This window comes from Maniola jurtina, chromosome 1 (assembly GCF_905333055.1).
Source record: "Maniola jurtina chromosome 1, ilManJurt1.1, whole genome shotgun sequence".
Taxonomy (NCBI): domain Eukaryota; kingdom Metazoa; phylum Arthropoda; class Insecta; order Lepidoptera; family Nymphalidae; genus Maniola; species Maniola jurtina.
This window is the reverse complement of record NC_060029.1, coordinates 9,607,725-9,629,562: the sequence shown is the minus strand read 5'-3', so window position 1 is coordinate 9,629,562 and position 21,838 is coordinate 9,607,725. Positions and strand designations below refer to the sequence as shown.

The window sequence follows — 21,838 nt, the reverse complement described above, 5'->3', positions numbered from 1 at the left end:
ATGTGGAAATCGTGACTTCAGTAAAATATTTTGCACATTTCCTAAATCGTTTCGGTATTTAAAATACATTTCCTAGATATAATATAAACCTACCTGATACTTCAGGGGCAAGGGGTCTTTCAGACGTACCACAAAGATCACAGCGGACAAAACAGAATTAGTTCCATTCACGTACCACACTATACACACTTGCGCGGCACTTATTAGATACGATAATAATTTTAGATGCATTTAAGGCTGTCAGTACTTGGTAAATCTCTTACCCACTGGGATTTGTCAAAGACTAGCCAAAGATTATCCGTACTAATATTATAAATGCGAACGTGTGTGTTTGTATGTCCGTTAAATTTCACTTTGTTTTACAGCCCTTCCGATGAACAATTTTAACGAAATGAAGCTTGTATCTCAGAGACGGATATTTAAGGTCACCTTTTAGCTTTTACCCCAGAAAAATCAAAGGGTTCCCATGGAATTTTTGAAAAACATAAACCCACGCTGACCATGCCGTGGGCATCATCTAATAATTATAATTCATACCTATCATAATTGGCTGTCACTAATTACTGCTTGAGTAACTTGCTCGCTATTTGTTATTTGATATTATTTTTTAAAGAAGATGAAAACCTAGGAAAATATCATTTTATTGAAACCGCAAAAACAACGTATCTAATAAGTTGCTAGGTAAAGAAATAACAGCTTGATTGAGGAAGTAAAAGAAAATTATGCTATAGCATTGCATAATCACTTTTATATTTTGTATAGGTAAAAAGAATTTACAATTTAGATTAGTAGTCAAAATCTTGGCTTACGATCATACGGTATGGAAGTTTGTTTTAGGACTGGAATACTGTAGTCCCACTTGTGGGACAAAGCGGTGAGACCACGAATCCATAAAAAAAATTTCGCTGAATGTTTGATGGCTTCGCACGTAGCATTCTAGTTTGTGCGTCTCCTAACTGCTGGACATACCTAGGACTTTCCAAATGCACTTCCTACAATTACTGGTCCTGAGTCTTTCTCAATTAGCCACGACCCGCATCCCTTTGATATCCATCGTGCTGGAGCACTCGAACGCGTGGATCGCTTATAATAATATGATACCTCTTAAATTAATTTCTTCGAAAAAGTGTTTCCGTGAAACTCGTAGATTAGCTACATTGGCAAATTATAATGTATTTTTTTTATAAACAGATAAACTTTAAAGCTTACTTTTGTATTTCACAAGTTTGCAAAAATTTGTGTCACGTTTTATTATTATTTTTTTCTACTTTTTCGACCCCATAGTATAGATGGATAGAAAAACATTGCAATAAATCATTGAAGAAATAATACAAGAAAAAAGAAAATAATTTTTTTATTTAAAATAATTTAGTGTAGAGGCGGCCTTATACTCAATGTGAACCTGGATCTACACTCTCACGAACACTTCTCCCAAAGCATAGTCATCGGTAAAAAAATGGTTATGGGGGTTCGAAATCCCAAACTTTAAGAAACATAATTTTCAATTTCACTTTGAAAATTAAAAAAAAAAAAAATTTCAAATTCAATTTCGCGCTCACTCGCCGCACTTTCATATAGCAATTGATAATAATATAATATCATCATAGTTTTTCCATTTGGAAGGTATAAAAAAATCAGTCAAGTGAAAGTCGGACTCGCACACGAAGGGTTCTGTACAGTAAGTAGTAGGTACTAGAAATAACACTTTTAATTTTTTTGTAAAGTAATTGCAAATTAGTTGTACTGATGACGCCCAGCACCCCCTTTTCCCCGAACTCAATTTTTGTCTACGGCCTGGAGGTTGTGAAGCAAGCCGAGGCAAGCGCCGCACACGTAAGCCGTGAATGTTAAAACGTAATGTCAGCCGCCGAGTATGAGTCTCAGTGCGAACGTGACCTCAGCTCAGACTATACTGACAATTGACAATACGTCAATGTACTCTGTGAATACGCTGTAGCTACGTAGCCAGTCTGCGACGCGTAGTGGCGTAGTAGGCATAATGCCGTGGAAGCGACTACGTATAGCCCTGGTATAGCCACAGTGCAACAGCGTATTGTCGATTATGGAAAACATGAATATGTATGAAACGCAGTAAACTGCGTAATCATCATTTTATCATTTTGTATCATTTTTATCATTATACTGGATGAAACCCATACAATGTCACCAGGAAGCGACAACTTACTGATCGGTGACGATTTAGATGTGAGATTTAGATTAGAATGTGGATGAGAGATTTGACCACCCGGGCGTAAGAAGGAGAGAAATTGTTTAAAGTAATAAAATACACGTAAAATCGATTTACATAAACGTAGATGCGTACAATAATTTACATAGGATTAAATACTTAGTAAATATTAAATTATATATAGTATAGATAACAGATTATGACCGTGGCTTCTCCCGCGTAGATAATCTCTTTAATTTTCCGGGATGATAAGTAGCATAATTAATGTGCTAAGCCAGGCTAATAAGCTATGTCCATTCCAAATCTCAGTCAAATCAGTTCAGTCATTGTAGCGTGAAGGGCTGAAAAACCCGCCAAGTGCGAGTCAGACTCGCGCAGCGATTTTTCCAACATTTTGCACAATAAATCAAAAACTTTTGTGCATAAAAATAAATAAAAATCTGTTTCAGAATATACAGGTAAAGCCCTTTCGTATGATACCCCACTTGGTATAGTTATCTTACTTTGAAATTTTTTTTTAATGATGTAACCACGAATTCGCGGTTTTCAGATTTATTCCTTTACTTGTACTATAAGACCTACCTACCTGCCAAATTTCATGATTCTAAGTCAAGTACCCTATTGGTTTTTTTGATAGACACGACGGACGAACGGGCAGACAGAAAACAAAGTGATCCTATAAGTGTTCCGTTTTTCCTTTTGAGGTACGGAACCCTAAAAATCATTCAAACATCCAAACCTTCATATTTTTAGCTACTTAATTATATTAGTAGAGTTTAGGATATAATTGTCAAAAGTCAAAAGTCTATAATTATTCAGAAAATACTGATATGTAGATCCTTGATAGTAGGTATAGGTACCTCATCAAACATTTTTCCCACTAATACATTACTAATAATGATAATGAAATGTAAAATCATTTGATTACTACACTAAATGACACTTATTTAAAGTGAAATGATTAACTGATTATTCACATCCATAGTCATGCAATTTCAACACCAGACTGGATTTATTTTATAATACATAATATAAACCAGACTCATTTGAATGGAATGCTGCCGTTTATGTAGACGAACAATACCTTTTGACACGCAGAGAATAGTCTAAATTCAGGCTTGTTTTATTTGTAGATCTTGTCTTGGTCTTGGATGACGTCTTCGTGCGTGTGATAGGTATTCGGCAACTCTGAAAGGGACTCGAAAACTGTGGTAGCACCCATAGACGCTTTTGCTTCAACAGAACTGAAATCTATAACACATCAAAATCCCAGAACATTTAACTGAAATCACATTTTCCATAGAGGCTCAATTTCGGGGATAATTTCAGAGCAAACTCTACCAGATTCAAATTCTGATAATTAAATACTTATAATAAAACTGTAACTGGAAGATGTCTGTACATTAAATATATTTTGAAAATTTTAATCGGAGGAAACATTATTATCGATAGAGAGCCCAAAACTATTTTTTTTTTGGAATTTTTGTCTGTCTATCTGCCTGTGTCCGTATCACGCGAAAACTACTGAATGGATTTCAATGAAAGATACAGTAGTTAGTAGATGTAACATATAGGGTAGTTTTTATCCCGAAAATAAAATTAGGGTTATTTTTATAAGCATAGATTACTACTTACATACAAAGTCATCAAGAATTTCAATTATCTTGGCTTTATTGTTCACATCAAAGGCGATATTACGCCTTACCTTGAATATATTCATAGGCTTTAATCTGTATAATATATAAATTTAAAGTCCTGACTGATTGACTTATTTATCAACGCACAGCCTAAACCGCTGGTCCTTAAACCCTTGAAATTTGAAGGGTTCGTTTTTTGTAAAGAGTAGGCATTCACCAAGAAAAGGGGGTTACCCTTAGGGGTAAAAATTCCAAAAATTACGCGATGAAAGTTTACATGAAGGTCGGTCGGAAGTTATTTCCATTATAATAATTGGAGTTTGGGTTTTCCGTCACAATTGAAGAAATACGTGTTTCAGGAATTCAGCTAGTTTACCTATATTTTTCCTAAGTCAACTTCAACACAATAAGATCTGTTATAATCCATATTCTTTAGCTACAGTACTGTTCTTTAGGTACAGTAGCTAGGGTACAAACAGAAAGACGAAAATTAAAAAATAACAGAATTGCGCTTTATATCGATAAAGTTACGATTAAACTTTTTTAGCCTCAGTACTGTGTACCTATTAAGTAAAAGCTTTTACCAAACGGTCTCTGTTAAAATAACAATAGTAAACAAATAAAAAAACAAATTTGTCCACAGCTTTTGAGGGGGTTAATAGTTGGCCGATTTTGATCAAATGGGAGCATTTTAAAGTATACATGGCAAACTTTCGAACTGCGAAAGATTCATCTCAATCGGTCTAGTAGCTTTTGATGAGGTGCAAGCAATTAAATTAAAAACACGTTACAATTTTATCGTAGTAGGTAACTAGGTGTAGGTGTAGGTATGGTAGGCATATAGTATTCAAAAACGTACCGAAAACAATAATATGCAAAATAAATACATCCGCTCTCGGTCTATTTATATGATTCCAGATAGGTATTATTTGCATAAGCATTACGACTGTAGATATATTTCAGTCTCCGTTTTGAACAGTTGTACTCAACTTCGAGTTACTACCATAACAGTAACAGTAGTAGAGAAGAATGCACCTGGAGATGCAGGTGATTCACAGCTGATGAGTGCAAAGGGTGTTGGCAGAAGTATGAGCGCTGTGGGCGAGAGGGGCGGGCGGGGCACAGATTGAGGCCACTATTTAACCGCTCGGCGGCCGCGCAGCGACCTGTTGTGATCCCGTCATGGCGCGCTACGCCCGTGTCGCTCCTCTGGTCGCGTGTCTCTTATTTGCCTGCGGTGAGTCCTAACCTTTATCTTACGCCTCCAGGTGCCGTCTATTTCGCGACGTCACAGGTGACGCGACGTCACATCCGCGCATCTGCAAATAAATATGGATGCATCGTCGATATCTAGTGCAGCACAATAAGTGAACAGTGAATTTGTACGAACTGACCGTTGCGAGATAGACAGTGTCTCTGCGAAGTTTACGATATGAACCCAGTCCGAACGTGATCTCCTTGCATCAAATGACTTAAGAATGTAATCAACACTGCAAGCCATTCAAGGACAATACTAAAGATACAACTATCGAGCCAGTTGTACATAAATGCCGGTGTAGTGAACTTAATATTGTATGATCGTTTAATAGTGATTTGTTCTTTGTACGGTGATGGATACTAATTTTAATCAATAAGTAGTCAGTAAATAAATGAACAGATGCTACGTATTATCGCTAGTTACTTACAGGTCTTTAATGCAATAACCAGTTATTGTGATTATAAACGCCAGAATGAAGATTTTTCTATTCGTTTTTTGTCACAAATATTTGTTCATTGACAGCAAATACTAATTTTGTAAAAGCATCAGGTATTATTTAGCACTTAGTGAGACTGCGCATTGTGGTTGTGGAGAACTTTCACATTCAGTCTGTTGCGTTGCGGGTGCGCTGCTGACGTCAGAGCCGCGCTGCCGTGTCGAGTAATCGCGTAGCGGCCTAGCTCTGACTGCGTTCTTAATGCTTTATAAAATACTAGCGACCCGCCTCGGCTTCGCACGGGTAGCTTATTACAATTTTCGTAGGGATCTCCAATTTTTTTTTAAAACAAAATGTAGCCTATGTCACTCAAGCGTAATGTAGCTTTTATTTATAATTAAGAATTTTCAAAATCGGTTCCAGAGATTACTTACTACAAACAAACATACAAACTACCTCTTTATAATATATTTGTATAGAAGACGTATAGATTTAATCACGCTATTTTAATTTGATCATTACCATATCCAAACCATTAATTAGGTGATTGAACATTTTTAAATATAGGTATAAATTGGGCCAATTAAATTATTTTACTTTTTCAAATAACAATCCAATTTAAAGTAACTACTTAGCTGATGCCCACGATATCATTCACGTGGATTTAGTTTTTAAAAAGCCCGTGGGTACTCTTAGATCTTCCGGGATAAAAAGACAGCCTATGTTGCTCTGCAAGTCATTACTCATTACCTATAGGTACCTAACTATTCAAAAAATCACGTCGATCCTTTGCTCCGAACCGTCGCGGTGGAAAGTCAAACAATAAACCCAGCATACCAGCAAAACAAACCCCCTTTCGCATTTGTAATATGGGTAGTGATAAACAAATAGTATAAACTGTATGTTAATATTATTAAGTAAACACATACTTACTTTATTAGACACTAACAGTTGCCCGCAATTTCATCCGCGTACAATTACAAATTTCCCATGAGATTTTCCCACTAAAACTCCACTAGGTACCTATTCACTCACTTATTGTCACCATAAGAGTTCCTCAATTAACAAATGGTACACAATCCTAGGAATACCTACCACTATCGAACTAGCCGAACTTTATTCAACTTTCTTAGGTAGGCCATTCATACAACCTTTCAACCTATATTTTACCCTATTAAGGATCGAATTTAGTAAAACCCTTATTTGGCTGAAGAAGAAACCTGACTTCCAAATGAAAAGTTAATATTGACAGTAATTTTTCTCCGAAAAAACTTTCATCCCCTAGTCTACCCTTAAGGGGTGATTTAAAAAAATACCAATTTTATGTCTCTAACTTTAGAAACATAGGATTTTCATTTAACCTTTCTGCAACCTCCATTCATCCCCTTAGGAGTAATCCCCTTAAGAGGGTGGAGGATTTTCGCAAATTCTTTTCTTAGCTGATACTTACTCCCTAAAAAAACCGGCCAAGTGCGAGTCAGACTTGCGCATCGGACTTGCGGACTTCGTCCGCGTGGATTTAGATTTTTATAGATCCCGTGGGAACTGTTTAATTTTCCGGGATAAAAAGTTGCCTATTTCGATTACAGGGACGCAAGCTACTTCGGTATCATACATACAAATCGGTTAAGTGGATGAGTTTTTAGGAATCCCGCGGGAACTCTTTGATTTTCCGGGATAAAAAGTAGCCTATGTCCGTCCCCGGGATATAAGCTAACCCTGTCCCAAATTTTGTCAGAATCGATTACACTGTTAAGCCGTGAAAAGGTAGCAGACACACAGACGGACAGACAGATAGATAGACAGACAGACAGACACTTATAATATTAGTATGGATTTGTTTTTGTGATGCAACTACATAGCAATGGTTTTCGAATTTTGTCCTTTACTTGTGCTATAAGATCTACTTATCTGCCCAATTTCATGATTCTAGGTCAAAGGGAACCTTGTAGGTTTTCTTGACAGACACGATAGCAGACGGACAGACAGCCAGACAACAAAGTTTTTCCTTTTCCTATCTCTATATAATAATAGTGGGAGGGGTAGGGTGGGGGCGAGGGGCAGTTAGTTATCAATTTTGTAACTTTGAGTCTTGACAGATTATTATTATTAAGTATACAAAATTACAAAACTTATTTTATACTTAACTAGTTTCGCAGTTAAGGTCAAATATTTGACACAAATTGAGTCGAGGAATTTACATTTAAATTGACTGTAACCATACTGTAACTTATAGTTTTGCTATAGGTAGGCACAGATGGAGATATTACGATAGACTACTTACTCTTAATACATAAATTTTGCATCATCAAACTGTATGAATTTATCTTAATCATTGTTCTAATGTTTTACCTTTTTAAAGTTCCGTATGTCTGAATGAAAAACGGGACCCTTGCTATTTAATCATTTTAAAAACTTTAGTATATAGTAGTAACATACTTTTTTTTTGAGTCAGTAATTCGTAAAACTTCAGCTCGCTATGTTGTTGACAATTTTGAACATTTATACATACCTACCTATATATAATGTTTTTGCGACAAAGTTAAAACAAGCTGTTTTCTACTTTTGCCATGGAGTAAGACAGTCGTTCTTAATTTTATGTGCACTCGACTGTAGATATAATATGAACAACGCGTTCAACTAAACTAAGCATACCTAGTTAATTTGAACTTTCCGAATTTTTTTACCAAATTATATAACAGACTTGAAAAGGAACGTAGCAGTAGGTTTCTGACTATCAAAAGGCGTACAATAGTACCTACTTTGAATGAATGATTTTGATTTGATTTGATTTGGTATATAATGCATCAATTTTTGTGCCCAATTTAACCATAAATTACTGTTTATGAAAACAATTGCAAAAAATATCAAGCCACTTACAAATTGCACGGTCTATTTAATGTCTTAAATGTAAATCTATATATAAGTAAATCGAATAAATTCAAGTTCTACTGGCACACTATACATACAGGGTGGAAACATTAAGTGTGCTCAGTTGATTATTTTCACAATTTATGATTTATTCTAAAACTTGTTACTTCTATTACAACTATTTTACCTGATAAAAAAATTCATTGTTCGATAGTATTTTAATTTAAAGTGTTCTCATATAAATCAAAAAAGGTCGTAAGTGATTATCTTCTCAGTGGACATATCGAACCATTTGATACACGAGTATGTTATTTGATGGGCAAAATGACGCCATAAGCTTGTTCACGTGATTTTATGCGCGAAATGTTGTACTCGGCTCTACTAACTCATCCATTTATTGGACCACCACATTAAATCAATCTTGATTCGTCATATTATTATAGTGTAAAAAATTAGCAAATCTATCCATCTTTAAAATATATAACATGAAAATAATTTAAGCAAAAAATTTTGGTGTTTTTTATGCATTGACTTAGAAGCTTGATTTTTTACAGCTTCAAGGTACCGTTAACCTATGTACCTATTTGTTGATATTAATTTCAATACCTCCACGCGTTCCTGAGAGAAAAGTTCTGGACAGACTGACAAACAGACGGACAACTAAATTATCCTATAAGAGTTCCTTTTTTCCTTTTGATTTACAAATCCCTAAAAATATTATTAATACGTGAACTTTTAAAGATATATTCCCTTTATGTCGGGTCTTAAAGGCTTTTGTTCTTTAATGCTCCAGCTACACGCTCCGTCTTGCCTGCGCAGTCAAAACTGCACAGGCAAGACCGAGGACTGCGCAGTCCAATCTTTAGCAGCTTTTGGAAAGCTGAGCGGGATACCGTCTTGTCGTCCACAGTCCACACGCGCGCACTCAACTGCATAAACTGGCTTGTGCACGTAAGCTCTCAGGTAAGGCGAAGCGTGTAGCCGGAGCTTTAGAATCGTGATTACTTTAAGCTTGATAAAGTACAGTCGGCACTTACTTCACTTTACAGTAGGTTACAACAAAAATAAAAGCATCCATTCATATTTAAAACTCAAAGCATATAATGTATGCGTTATTAAATTAATATGATTTGACGCTAAATATGCCATGCTCAATTTACATATTGGTACATCAAAGTACTTATAATAATTTGAAAGTTTCTAACATGAACAAAAAAGCTCGGATTTTACGGATTATAGTAACATCACAATGATATTGGTACTGTTAGCTACTACTTACCTATTAAAAACACTATCAAATCACTAACGGTCCAAGGTAAGAAATATTTAAACGAGTTTCTGCATAAGTGATTTAATGTCAGAAAGGTGAACCTGTCATAATTTATTCGAGGCAGCTTTTTGATGCCCAATACATGAGATTATTTAGAGATAAAAAATACCAATCTCAAAGCAGAATTTAAAGTTCAAGTCTATTCATTGTGTACTTTTTTGAGCTTGTTAAGTTTTAACAATCCCAATGAGCATTTTTGTTTTGGTTGTGCATCATATTTATTCATCCAAATTCAAAACCTGTCAAATATGGTTACATATAAAAACTTAGTGTAAGAAGGTATAGCAAACGAAATATATATAGTCAAGACATTATTTTGGACAAACTGCAAAGCAATTATTATGATTGTTTTATTCTGATGGTCAGTAAAAAAATAGACATACCTACCTACTAGATTTACTAGTAGGTAGGTATGTCTATTTTTTTTAAATATATTTTTTATTTCATCGCCAATTCACTCCGTAGTTGCTGAGTATGCAAATCTGAGCAGTTTTCTAAATGTTTGATGCAAGTGGCAAGAATACCAATTAAGTTATCGATTGTACAACTTTCTCTTTAAAAACCTAATTTTTGTTGACATATTTATATTATCATTTTAAGAAAGGATTAGGAATATTAAATACTAACGACCTAAATTGAATGAGTCTATATGGGTTTGATAAATAGAGGCCTTTCTGGGGAGTAATAAAGGAAAAAAAAGAGAGATACCAGTAGAATCGTATTATTTTCATAGGTCTTAGCACGTGACTCTTCTCAATAAAAGCTACGGTGAAGCTTTGCATTTTTACACATTCCCAGTGAAATGAAGGAAGGAAACTTAGTAGATTAAATAAATTGTAAAGCATGCTGGTTCTAAGTGTTGAGTGTTGATATAAAAAATTTAGCCTCGTTGTGGATTTTAACACACCGTGGGAATGCATTGCGTATACTACCTACAGCAAGATGAATAATACTGCATTTGGTATCGTGTCATCGAATTCACATTATTACAATTCTCACGCTCTACCTTACTGTTAACTAACTATTTCTTGCAGCTATAACAGATAAGATATAAGATACCTATAAAAAAGACACCTTCGTTGATGTTTTACCTTGATTTTTTCTTATTCAGTTAAGAACTCATTATTCAATCAGTAGGTAGAGTAGGTAAATTAGTTTCATGTAGTGTTAATGTTTTTAAATAGACTAGTTTCGATTTTGTATTTCCTTTGTTTAGGTATTCATCGATCAATACAATATAAAGAGGTCAACAGACTTAGAAAAAATAACACAATAGTGAAAGTTGGGTAAAATAACTTTTCAAGACATTTTTATTTTATATAAAAAGATTCAGAGTGTACTTTTATGTAGACAGTATTTATGTATGTTTCCCTAATCTAAATCACAATAATTAATTAAAACAAAACAATAAAATTGCAATTTTATTTGAGAACGTTGACTGTGATAAAATCTTTTATTAACGACCAAAATTAATAATAAATCAATCTATATTTAATCTGTCGATCAGTTACTCAGCAACTTTGTTATTTTTCACAAATACCATTATAAATACCAAAATTACTACTAGTACGAGTATATTAATTTTATGTATACCTGCTTAGAACAAGTATTCATAAATAATAATTATTCAGTAAATACTTCAACATAACAAATTATACTTTTCAATAATTCATAACACTTATTGCCTTCTGTGTAACTAGTAGAATCTGGAAATAAAGTTAATAATGAGAATGTCTGAATTTTGCGTGTTGGCCTTCAAAAATGAGAACAGGTTCGCACACGTAATATTTCATCATTTCCCCGTTATCATCAGGCCCATTTTGACAAAGGATATTAATATAAGGAAAAGTAGGTACTATGTGTCTTTTGATACGTATTCAATATTCTGGCAGCGTACAGGGCCGTCGTCCTCGGTCATCCACTCGCATCGCATAACAGTGCCTTCGTGCTCCAACCTTACCTAGGCAGTAGACACGAAGAAAGTTACATTGCCAGCCACATCCCACTAATATTATACGTATTTATAAATGCGCATGTTTTTGTTTGTTAGTTTGTCACAATCACGGTGCAACTTAGTAACCTAAGTAAGTAGTTAAATAAAAGTAACATGCGCAATTTATATCTCGGGTAATTAAAGAGTTTCCTCGGGATTTTTAGAAATCTAAATTAACGCACACTAAATCGCGGGCATCGTCTATCAAATTATTTCTAAGTTGATAAGTTAATTACTAAGTATTTTTATAAAATCTAATATAAACAATCTCAAAATTAAAACCCAACTAATCCTCTTAATAAACGCTACAATACCAAAAAAAAACTTTTCGTTCGCTTGATTGTACTATTACGTATACGTATTGTACTTATTATATTAATATTTATGAATTCATTTATCATTCCACTAAATATGATAGTAAAAAAATTAAAATCTCCCACATTTTTCGATGTCACTTATGTTATCTGAACCATGATAACGAATTGATTGACACCTCATTTATCAAAATTGGTCAGTGGTTTAGGCGATACGGGAGAACATACATAAATATTAACATACATACATATTACATACACAAAATTAATACCCCATACTTACATACATAACGCTCTTCCTTTTGACTTTACACTAGTCGGGTGATTTATGAGTTATATAAATCGAATGCATAGCAGGAGTATCCATATAAAAGACATCAACGCGTTCCACTTTGACTTTATGACACGCGACTTCGTAACTCATTCCGAATATTATCTTCTATTTATACAAGTTTTTTTATAATATACCGACACAGTTATTTATTCATATTACAAAATACTTGTATATATTATATATTCATATTATAACATATACTTTTTAACGAGTGCATTGAAAAAAGAATGATACGGGACATTTAAAAAGTAGACACATTTATAGTATTTTTTTTTTGCCTCTTACAAGCTACTGAAAATGCATTGTGGTAGTTTAACAGGGAAAACCCCATATAACAAGAAAATAAGATAAATAGCAGCGCAGCGGTTAATACTGTAAACTTGAAGTAAACATTTCATGTGGCCGATCTAACACCCGTGGTAGGTTCGGGTCATACCTGATAGGTCAGTGAAAATGAAATTATATTTAAGTATGGCTAAGAAAATGAAACTCAAAAAGTCACTATCTACCCATATTTCACTACCAATATTATATACATGAAAAAATGTGTTGTTTGTTGGTCTATTGGTTTGTCCTTCAATCATGCTACAACGCAGCAACAGATCGACGTGATTTTTTGCTAAGGTATAGTTAAAGACCTAGAGAGTGACAAGAATCAAGGAGCTCCCACGGGAACCTAAATCCATGCGAATGAAGTCGCGGGGTCAGCTAGTATTCTATTATAAATATTTATTCGATCGAGAGAAGAAGCAAGTTATTACCCAATACGTGTATCTACCTTAAAAGGAAGTTCTATGACATAATTAGCGTAAAAACTTAGTCGGTTCACTGGTAACGCAAGCTGAATTTCTTTTATAAATTTATTCAGTGAATTTATTCTTTGCGTTAAAGTAAAGTATGATTTTAATTAAAAATTATCAGTAATTTAGCGTCTGTAATACAATTTGCTAACAATTGGCCTTTACTAGCTTTATTACTTTCAGATAGTAGGTATAATACCTACTTTTGACCTTCATTTGACATCGTTTTATTGAATACCACTTTAACCTATAGGTGATACTTAGAATGATTTTAGCGTACAAAATCAAGTTATCTATGCGTATTCTAGAACGATGACGGTCGGCATTGGCTACAGTTTTGTATTTCCTGTTTACATTTCCAAGGCTGTCTCGTATGTCTGTTAAAAGTAATTATTATTATAATAAGGACTGTACTTTCAATAAAAGCATATAACTCTTGTCATTAAAAACATAATTCTATAAGCAATTTGAACTATACCTACCCATATTATGATTAATGCAAAAGTGTTTGTTTTCGCAAAACGGAGCAAAAGATTGACCTGATTTTTGCACGAGTATAGTTAAAGACCTAGAGACTGACATAGGCTACTTTTATCCCGGAAAATTGTAGAGTTCCCACGGAATTATTTTTAAAAACCTAAATTCATACAGACGATGTTGTAGAGATCTGCTAGTAAGGTATAAATATACAAGTCACAGAAATATAATAGGTATAATATTTAATTTTTGGTAGATGCGGCAGAGATAGTGGAGCGCTTCTCACTCTCGCAACCGATCAATTATTTATTATCTAATATTGTGAGGGCCCAGTTTCCTTGTGTTACGTTCTTCAATCGCATATACTATCTACTAACACAAGCTCACGCAGCTATTCGCACATCATATTACTATTTTATATAATCTCTATACATACAGTACTCACTAAAGAATAAAACGCATCATGCTTCATCTTAACACACCGAGCTAATTAATACGCACACCTAATCAAGAAAATTGTACCTAATAAGAATTATTATTATTTTCAAATTAATGGCGACTAGAAATTCTCATTCTATATTCTGTTTATTCAAATTTAAAAACAAAACTGGTTTATATTTATTTAAATAAAACAGGCAAATCTCCATGATTTCCTGATTCATAATTAGCGGTCAAGCGAATCAACTATTCCGTGACCTTTTCAAATTATAATAATTTCAACACGACGCGCGTACAAAAGCATCAAATACCATGCATAATGTAACAATTTGATATATTCAGAAGAACTTAGAAAGAGTCGTCCTTGTCGCTGGCATTTCGAAGCGAGTCAAATGTCACGTGCGCTCACCTCACCTTTGACTTTTCTAACATCTCCAAGTGACATTTTGGTTTTATGTAGGTATAAAAAAGCTGCGAAGCATTTGCAAATACAACAATAAATATGATTGCGTGTAATTTTTATTCGTAATGCGGTCATATGTATCCCATCAAAAACATTTCATGTAAAAAGTTAGCCAAGACTCACAAGTTCATAATGTTTTCACTGTTAAAAAGTTATGAGATCTCTAGTAGAGCCAAGCCCCTAGCTGATCTTAGATTTGTGCTGGCCATGGGACCTATCCCAAGTCCAAAGTAATATAGCTCTTAAATGTTCTTGACTATATCACATTTATAACAATAAATAACAAATCACTCTACTTACAAGCTCTGATTCTACAAACCCTATATCTTGGTAAAAAAAGTACGGTTTGGCCGTTTAATAACTTTTAACGTTTAATATGTTATGTCATGTAATAGTTTTACGAACATTAAACGGCCAAGCCGTACTTTTTTTACCAAGATATAGGGTTTGTAGAATCAGAGCTTGTAAGTAGAGTGATTTGTTATTTATTGTTATAAATGTGATATAGTCAAGAACATTTAAGAGCTATATTACTTTGGACTTGGGATAGGTCCCATGGCCAGCACAAATCTAAGATCAGCTAGGGGCTTGGCTCTACTAGAGATCTCATAACTTTTTAACAGTGAAAACATTATGAACTTGTGAGTCTTGGCTAACTTTTTACATGAAATGTTTTTGATGGGATTTCATTTCTTTTTGGCAGGTGCCCTAAATTTTTTTTGGATCTATTTCTTGTAGGTACATCATTTTCATGGCCCACTCTCTATCGTTACCTCTTTTTTTAAAAGCTTTTATTCAACTTGCAATGTACTCGTATGTAAGTATATTTGTTCGGGTGGAATCTTGCAACTCAATTTTGAAGCAGATATACCAAATTTCAGTCTTTTAGGACTTCAGGAAACACAGATACTTGGTACGTTTGATAAATCTGCCACGGACATCTTATCATGTAAACTTTAGTATTCGAGCAACAGATTTTACAGATATGCATCTCATATACGAGGGGATGAAGGGGGACCCGATTTCTTAATTTATCTGTTGTTCATAATTCTTGAAATTTGTACTTAATGCCAAATTTCAGTCTTCTAGGACTTCGGGAAGTACCCTAGAATTACAGACTAGAAGTTTTGACTGTCAATAAATCTGAAACTATAAAAGTTAGACAATTGATACTCAATGCGTTTAATCAATTTGCCAAGGACATCTTATCCTGAAAATATCAGCATTCTAGCGACAGAATTTACAGATTTGCTTTTCTCATAAGAGGCGTAGAGGGGGGGAAAATTCCAATTTCTCAATTTTTCTGTAGTTTGTATGCAATTTCTAGTCTACACACCAAATTTCAGCCTTCTAGGACTTCGGGAATTACCCTAGAATTACAGACTAGAAGTTTTGACTGTCAATAAATCTGAAACTATAAAAGCTAGACAATTGATACTCAATGCGTTTAATCAATCTGCCAAAGACATCTTCTCCTGAAAATATCAGCATTCTAGCGACAGAATTTACAGATTTGCTTTACTCATAAGAGGTGTAGAGGGGGGGCATTGCCAATTTCTTAATTTTCCTGTAGTTTGTATGCAATTTCTAGTCTACACACCAAATTTCAGCCTTCTAGGACTTCGGGAAGTACCCTAGAATTACAGACTAGAAGTTTTGACTGTCAATAAATCTGAAACTATAAAAGCTAGACAATTGATACTCAATGCGTTTAATCAATTTGCCAAGGACATCTTATCCTGAAAATATCAGCATTCTAGCGGCAGAATTTACAGATTTGCTTTACTCATAAGAGTCGTAGAGGGGGGGCATTGCCAATTTCTTAATTTTTCTGTAGTTTGTATGCAATTTCTAGTCTACATACCAAATTTCAGCCTTCTAGGACTTCGGGAAGTACCCTAGAATTACAGACTAGAAGTTTTGACTGTCAATAAATCTGAAACTATAAAAGCTAGACAATTGATACTCAATGAATTTAATCAATTTGCCAAGGAAATCTTATCCTGAAAATATCAGCATTCTAGCGACAGAATTTACAGATTTGCTTTACTCATAAGAGTCGTAGAGGGGGGGCATTGCCAATTTCTTAATTTTCCTGTAGTGTGTATGCAATTTCTAGTCTACATACCAACTTTCAGCCTTCTAGGACTTCGGGAAGTACCCTAGAATTACAGACTAGAAGTTTTGACTGTCAATAAATCTGAAACTATAAAAGCTAGACAATTGATACTCAATGAGTTTAATCAATTTGCCAAGGACATCTTATCCTGAAAATATCAGCATTCTAGCGACAGAATTTACAGATTTGCTTTACTCATAAGAGTCGTAGAGGGGGAGCATTGCCAATTTCTTAATTTTCCTGTAGTTTGTATGCAATTTCTAGTCTACATACCAAATTTTAGCCTTCTAGGACTTCGGGAAGTACCCTAGAATTACAGACTAGAAGTTTTGACTGTCAATAAATCTGAAACTATAAAAGCTAGACAATTGATACTCAATGAGTTTAATCAATTTGCCAAGGACATCTTATCCTGAAAATATCAGAATTCTAGCGACAGAATTTACAGATTTGCTTTACTCATAAGAGGCGTAGAGGGGGGGCATTGCCAATTTCTTAATTTTCCTGTAGTTTGTATGCAATTTCTAGTCTACATACCAAATTTCAGCCTTCTAGGACTTCTGGAAGTACCCTAGAATTACAGACTATGAATTGTGATGATCATCAGTGAGGGACGAAAACGGCGTATTTTAGGTATCAATAAATCTATAACCATAAAAGCTAGATATTTGATACTTAGTATATTTGGTAAATTTGCTGAGGACACCTTATACTGAAAATTTCAGCTTTCTAGCGTCATCCAGACCGAAGTTATGACGGGTCGAAAATACGGCGAAACACTTCGAGAAAAAGGTACTACGTAGCGCCCCGGCCGCCGTTTGGCTCGTCTTGGCGGGGGCACTGCCGTGCCCCCTGATTGTAAATAATTATAAATGTTATGCCATCTTTCCCAATATTTTATTAGTTTAAGTAAAATGTAGTGGCTAAAAATAATAAATATATTTTTATAGCGGTGGCCGATGGACATCGTTGGCGGCGACAAGCGGATGACTCCAAGAAAGACGACAACCAGGAGCTAGAGCTATGCAAGGACAAGGACGCTGGCGAATGGTTCCGGCTGGTGGCTGGCGACGGCGATAACTGTCGTGACGTCATCCAGTGCACTGCCTCGGTAAGTGCATAGGCAATCACTACTTTTACACGTCCATATACTTGCCACATACTTGCAAGGACCGTCTATGATTGAAATACCTTTTTAAATTGTAGCTAAATGTCAGTGTTTAGTCTTCTTGTCGAGAGATTTGGCGTAGCATAGATATACAACATAAATATTTATGTAGTGACTTACCGACCTTGCTTATATCCAGATTAATCTGTAATGTTAATCTATTTGCAATGTATTACACAGACTTCTCCCTAAGACTATATTTAATTAAATGTAATTAAAACATTTAACCTGAAAAACAAATCAATCTTTACTATCCATACTAAAATTTTATAAAGTGTGTCTGCCTGTCTGCTAGCTTTTCATGGTCCAACAGTTTAACCGGTTTTGATGAAATTTGGTACAGAGCTAGCTTATATCCCGGGAACGGACATAGGCAACTTTTTACCCCAAAAAAGCAAATTGTTAGTTGATTTAAAAAACCTAAACCCACGCGGACGAAGTCGCAGGCATCACCTAGTATGATACGAGCGTGTGATTGTCTGTCTGTACCTTTGTATAACCTTTTCACGGCCCATCTGTTTTACCAATTTTGACGAAAGGTACAGAGATACTACATGCATACATGCTACTTCTTAGTCAAAAATCAAAGAGTTCCCACGGGACTTAAAAATCTAATCCAAGCCAACAAAGTCGCTGACATTTTTTCGGTTTAAAGAAAATTATTCTCAAAATAACATTTCTGTTAGACATTCATTTTAACAACTTGACATCGAATAAAAAACAGCTGTAATGTGTAGCGGAAACTAGTCGGTAGCATTGAATGAAGCGGAAAAAGGACTTAAATTTTTTATTAAAGATCATGCCTATTTGTTTTATTCCAAACAGGGCATACAAGCTATCCGTTGTCCAGCTGGTTTGTTCTTTGACATTGAGAAGCAAACTTGCGACTGGAAAGATGCCGTGAAGAATTGTAAGCTGAAGAGCAAGGAACGCAAAATTAAACCACTCTTGTATACTGAGGAACCACTATGTCAAGATGGCTTCTTGGCTTGCGGAGACTCCACTTGTATCGAACGTGGATTGTTCTGTAATGGCGATAAAGACTGTGCCGATGGATCTGACGAAAATTCTTGTGGTGAGTGATGTTAACCGATGTGAACACTTATTCGAGTTGTAATTTAACTCTACGTATTTTATAAAGGATCTAATCTTGAAATATTTGTATTACTGAACTTGAACAGCTGCAGATAAAAACTAGCTTGCAAGGCGTAACGAACGACTTGCCTGAAATACCAATCACTTGGCCTAAAAAAACATCTCAATGCTGTGTCGCAACACACCTTAACCAAATGGGGTGTTATTTTATTTACATTTTATTGAATACGTTAACATTTAAATTATTTATTATGCAACGTATTCCAAGAATTTAATCCTAGTGAAATTAATTATCGCCTATGAAAACCACAAATTGTATTCAAAGTAGTAGGTAGATACTTCTAACCTCGACGTGGCTTTTATACATGGACGGAATTTAAGCTACAGTCATGATATAAATATTGAGTTTTATAATTTCATAATATCCTTAACGTTTCTTTCTAAGCCTTCAAAACATTATAAACTTAATAGTAATAAGTGAGTGAAATAAGTGTAATTTTTGCTTTGAGTAACACAACGACCCAGTCGAGCAAAGCCAATGTTTTGTAATCGCTTCTATTTTAGTTGCGAATTTTAATAGGCATGTTAATTTACGTAAATGTACCTACTAGTAGATGGGTAATTTATAATGATTTATTTCAGTTTGTCACAATATATAATGTTCGTCATAGGTATAGGTCGGTATATCTATCTCTTATAAAAAGTGAAATCAATATTTTGTGTCAGTATGGATTTGACTAAGCGAAAGTACCCATACTGGTTCCGAGTCTCACTACACCTGCGTGTCTCTAATAGCTTTACCTATATTCTCAGTAGGTGTAGCATATATCAAAAACATTTATGTTCTATAAAAAGAGCATTAAAGCGGTCTCATGCACATAAGACCGATTATATTACGAGTATAATATAATAAGAAATATTATTTCCTTGAATATCACATCAAAATGGTTTGCCTCAAATTACTAAATATCAAGTAGGTACATACTTAACAGGACATCTAGTAAACTGATTTTGTCTTTGTTTTAGATATTGACAATGACCCTAACAGGGCTCCACCGTGCGACACTTCGCAATGCGTATTGCCCGACTGTTTCTGCTCGGAAGATGGCACGGTGATTCCTGGAGATTTACCTGCTAAAGATGTACCTCAGATGATTACCATCACTTTTGATGACGCCATCAACAATAATAACATCGAGCTCTACAAAGAAATTTTCAATGGAAAACGTAAAAATCCAAACGGTTGTGATATCAAGGCCACATACTTTGTTTCACACAAGTACTCGAACTACTCAGCCGTGCAAGAAACGCACAGAAAGGGACACGAAATCGCCGTACACTCGATCACGTAAGTTTCTATTTTGTTACATTTCGTTTTTAGGGCCGATATTACTTACTGTTGTTAGTATACTGTGATGCTTAAATATTTCAATTGTTTATAGGCACAATGACGATGAACGTTTCTGGAGCAATGCCTCCATTGACGATTGGGGTAAAGAAATGGCTGGCATGAGAGTTATCATCGAAAAATTCGCAAACATTACCGATAATAGCGTCGTGGGGGTCCGTGCGCCTTATCTACGTGTGGGAGGCAATAATCAATTTACCATGATGGAGGAACAAGCTTTCCTGTACGACAGTTCTATTACAGCGCCTCTGTCTAATCCTCCTCTATGGCCTTACACGATGTACTTCCGCATGCCTCACCGCTGTCACGGCAACTTGCAAAGCTGCCCGACTAGGAGCCATGCCGTCTGGGAGATGGTAATGAACGAACTCGACCGCCGTGAAGATCCTTCCAATGACGAGTACTTGCCCGGATGTGCCATGGTCGACTCTTGCTCGAACATTCTTACCGGTGACCAGTTCTATAATTTCCTGAATCACAACTTCGACCGTCACTACGATCAGAACAAAGCTCCTCTCGGTCTTTACTTCCACGCAGCGTGGTTGAAGAATAATCCCGAATTCTTAGAAGCATTCTTATATTGGATTGACGAAATTCTACAAACTCACAATGACGTATATTTCGTAACAATGACACAAGTAATCCAATGGATACAAAACCCGCGTACCATTTCCGAACTCAAGAACTTTGAACCATGGAGGGAAAAGTGTTCCGTAGAAGCTGACCCAGCTTGTTGGGTGCCTCATTCGTGTAAGCTAATATCGAAGGAGGTCCCCGGTGAAACCATCAACCTACAAACGTGCGTCAGGTGCCCAGTCAACTACCCCTGGCTCAACGACCCCACGGGCGACGGTCGTTACTAGATGAGATCTCGCGCCTCACCTGGTGCAAATTAGTTTATATAAAATTGCAATTAATTATTGCAAGGACTGTATATTCGGGGTTCAAATAAAATGCCAACTTTATTTAGTGTTGACTTGTTCGATGACGAATGTGTCCGTGTAATTAGAAAATGTACTGGGTTCAAATCCCGTCTGTAGTCTAAGTACCTACCTAAATATTTGTAATATAGACTCACATGATATTTAATAGGTCTGTTTAATACTTTATGTGATTTTTCTACTTAAGTCTGTTGGATAAAATTAAAAATAAAAATAAAAACATTAACTTGTTTTTTATTGTTTAAAATAATTTATTCTCCGTAACAAGCAGAACCATTCCTTTAAATCTAAGGCAAACATGAATGATATTAACAGTACAAAATTCATACCTACAATAAATACAGCTTAAACAAATAAGCTTTTAATATCCATGTTCTACACAGGAAAATAGGAAGTAATAATTCTCAGTAACTAACTAGTTAGTGCAACTTCTAAACAGTCGAGGCTGTCAAAAAACGTTCTCTATGAACGTTTCAGTCGCATCATACGAAGCTTCACAGGGTATTATTTTTGATCCACAATAACAACATGGGCAATTAGAGCTTTAGGAGTCATTTTCACTAAAGCT

General features: G+C 35.1%; 1 protein-coding gene across 1 annotated transcript; it reads left to right on the top strand.

Moving 5' to 3' along the window:
- The first annotated feature begins 4,917 nt into the window (after positions 1-4,917).
- On the top strand, positions 4,918-21,496 carry LOC123864805 (chitin deacetylase 1). The gene is made up of 5 exons (XM_045905538.1): positions 4,918-5,062; positions 17,609-17,769; positions 18,652-18,901; positions 19,948-20,269; positions 20,364-21,496. The coding sequence occupies exons 1-5, from the start codon at positions 5,008-5,010 to the stop codon at positions 21,190-21,192; spliced, it is 1,617 nt and encodes a 538-aa protein (XP_045761494.1). The 5' UTR covers positions 4,918-5,007; the 3' UTR covers positions 21,193-21,496.
- Positions 21,497-21,838: the final 342 nt, after the last annotated feature.

Coding starts and splice junctions, on each gene's coding strand:
- LOC123864805 (XM_045905538.1), top strand. CDS start 5,008: ATGGCGCGCTACGCCCGTGTCGCTCCTCTGGTCGCGTGTCTCTTATTT. Junction 5,063..17,608: donor GTGTCTCTTATTTGCCTGCG/GTGAGTCCTAAC, acceptor ATATTTTTATAG/CGGTGGCCGATGGACATCGT. Junction 20,270..20,363: donor ATCGCCGTACACTCGATCAC/GTAAGTTTCTAT, acceptor AATTGTTTATAG/GCACAATGACGATGAACGTT.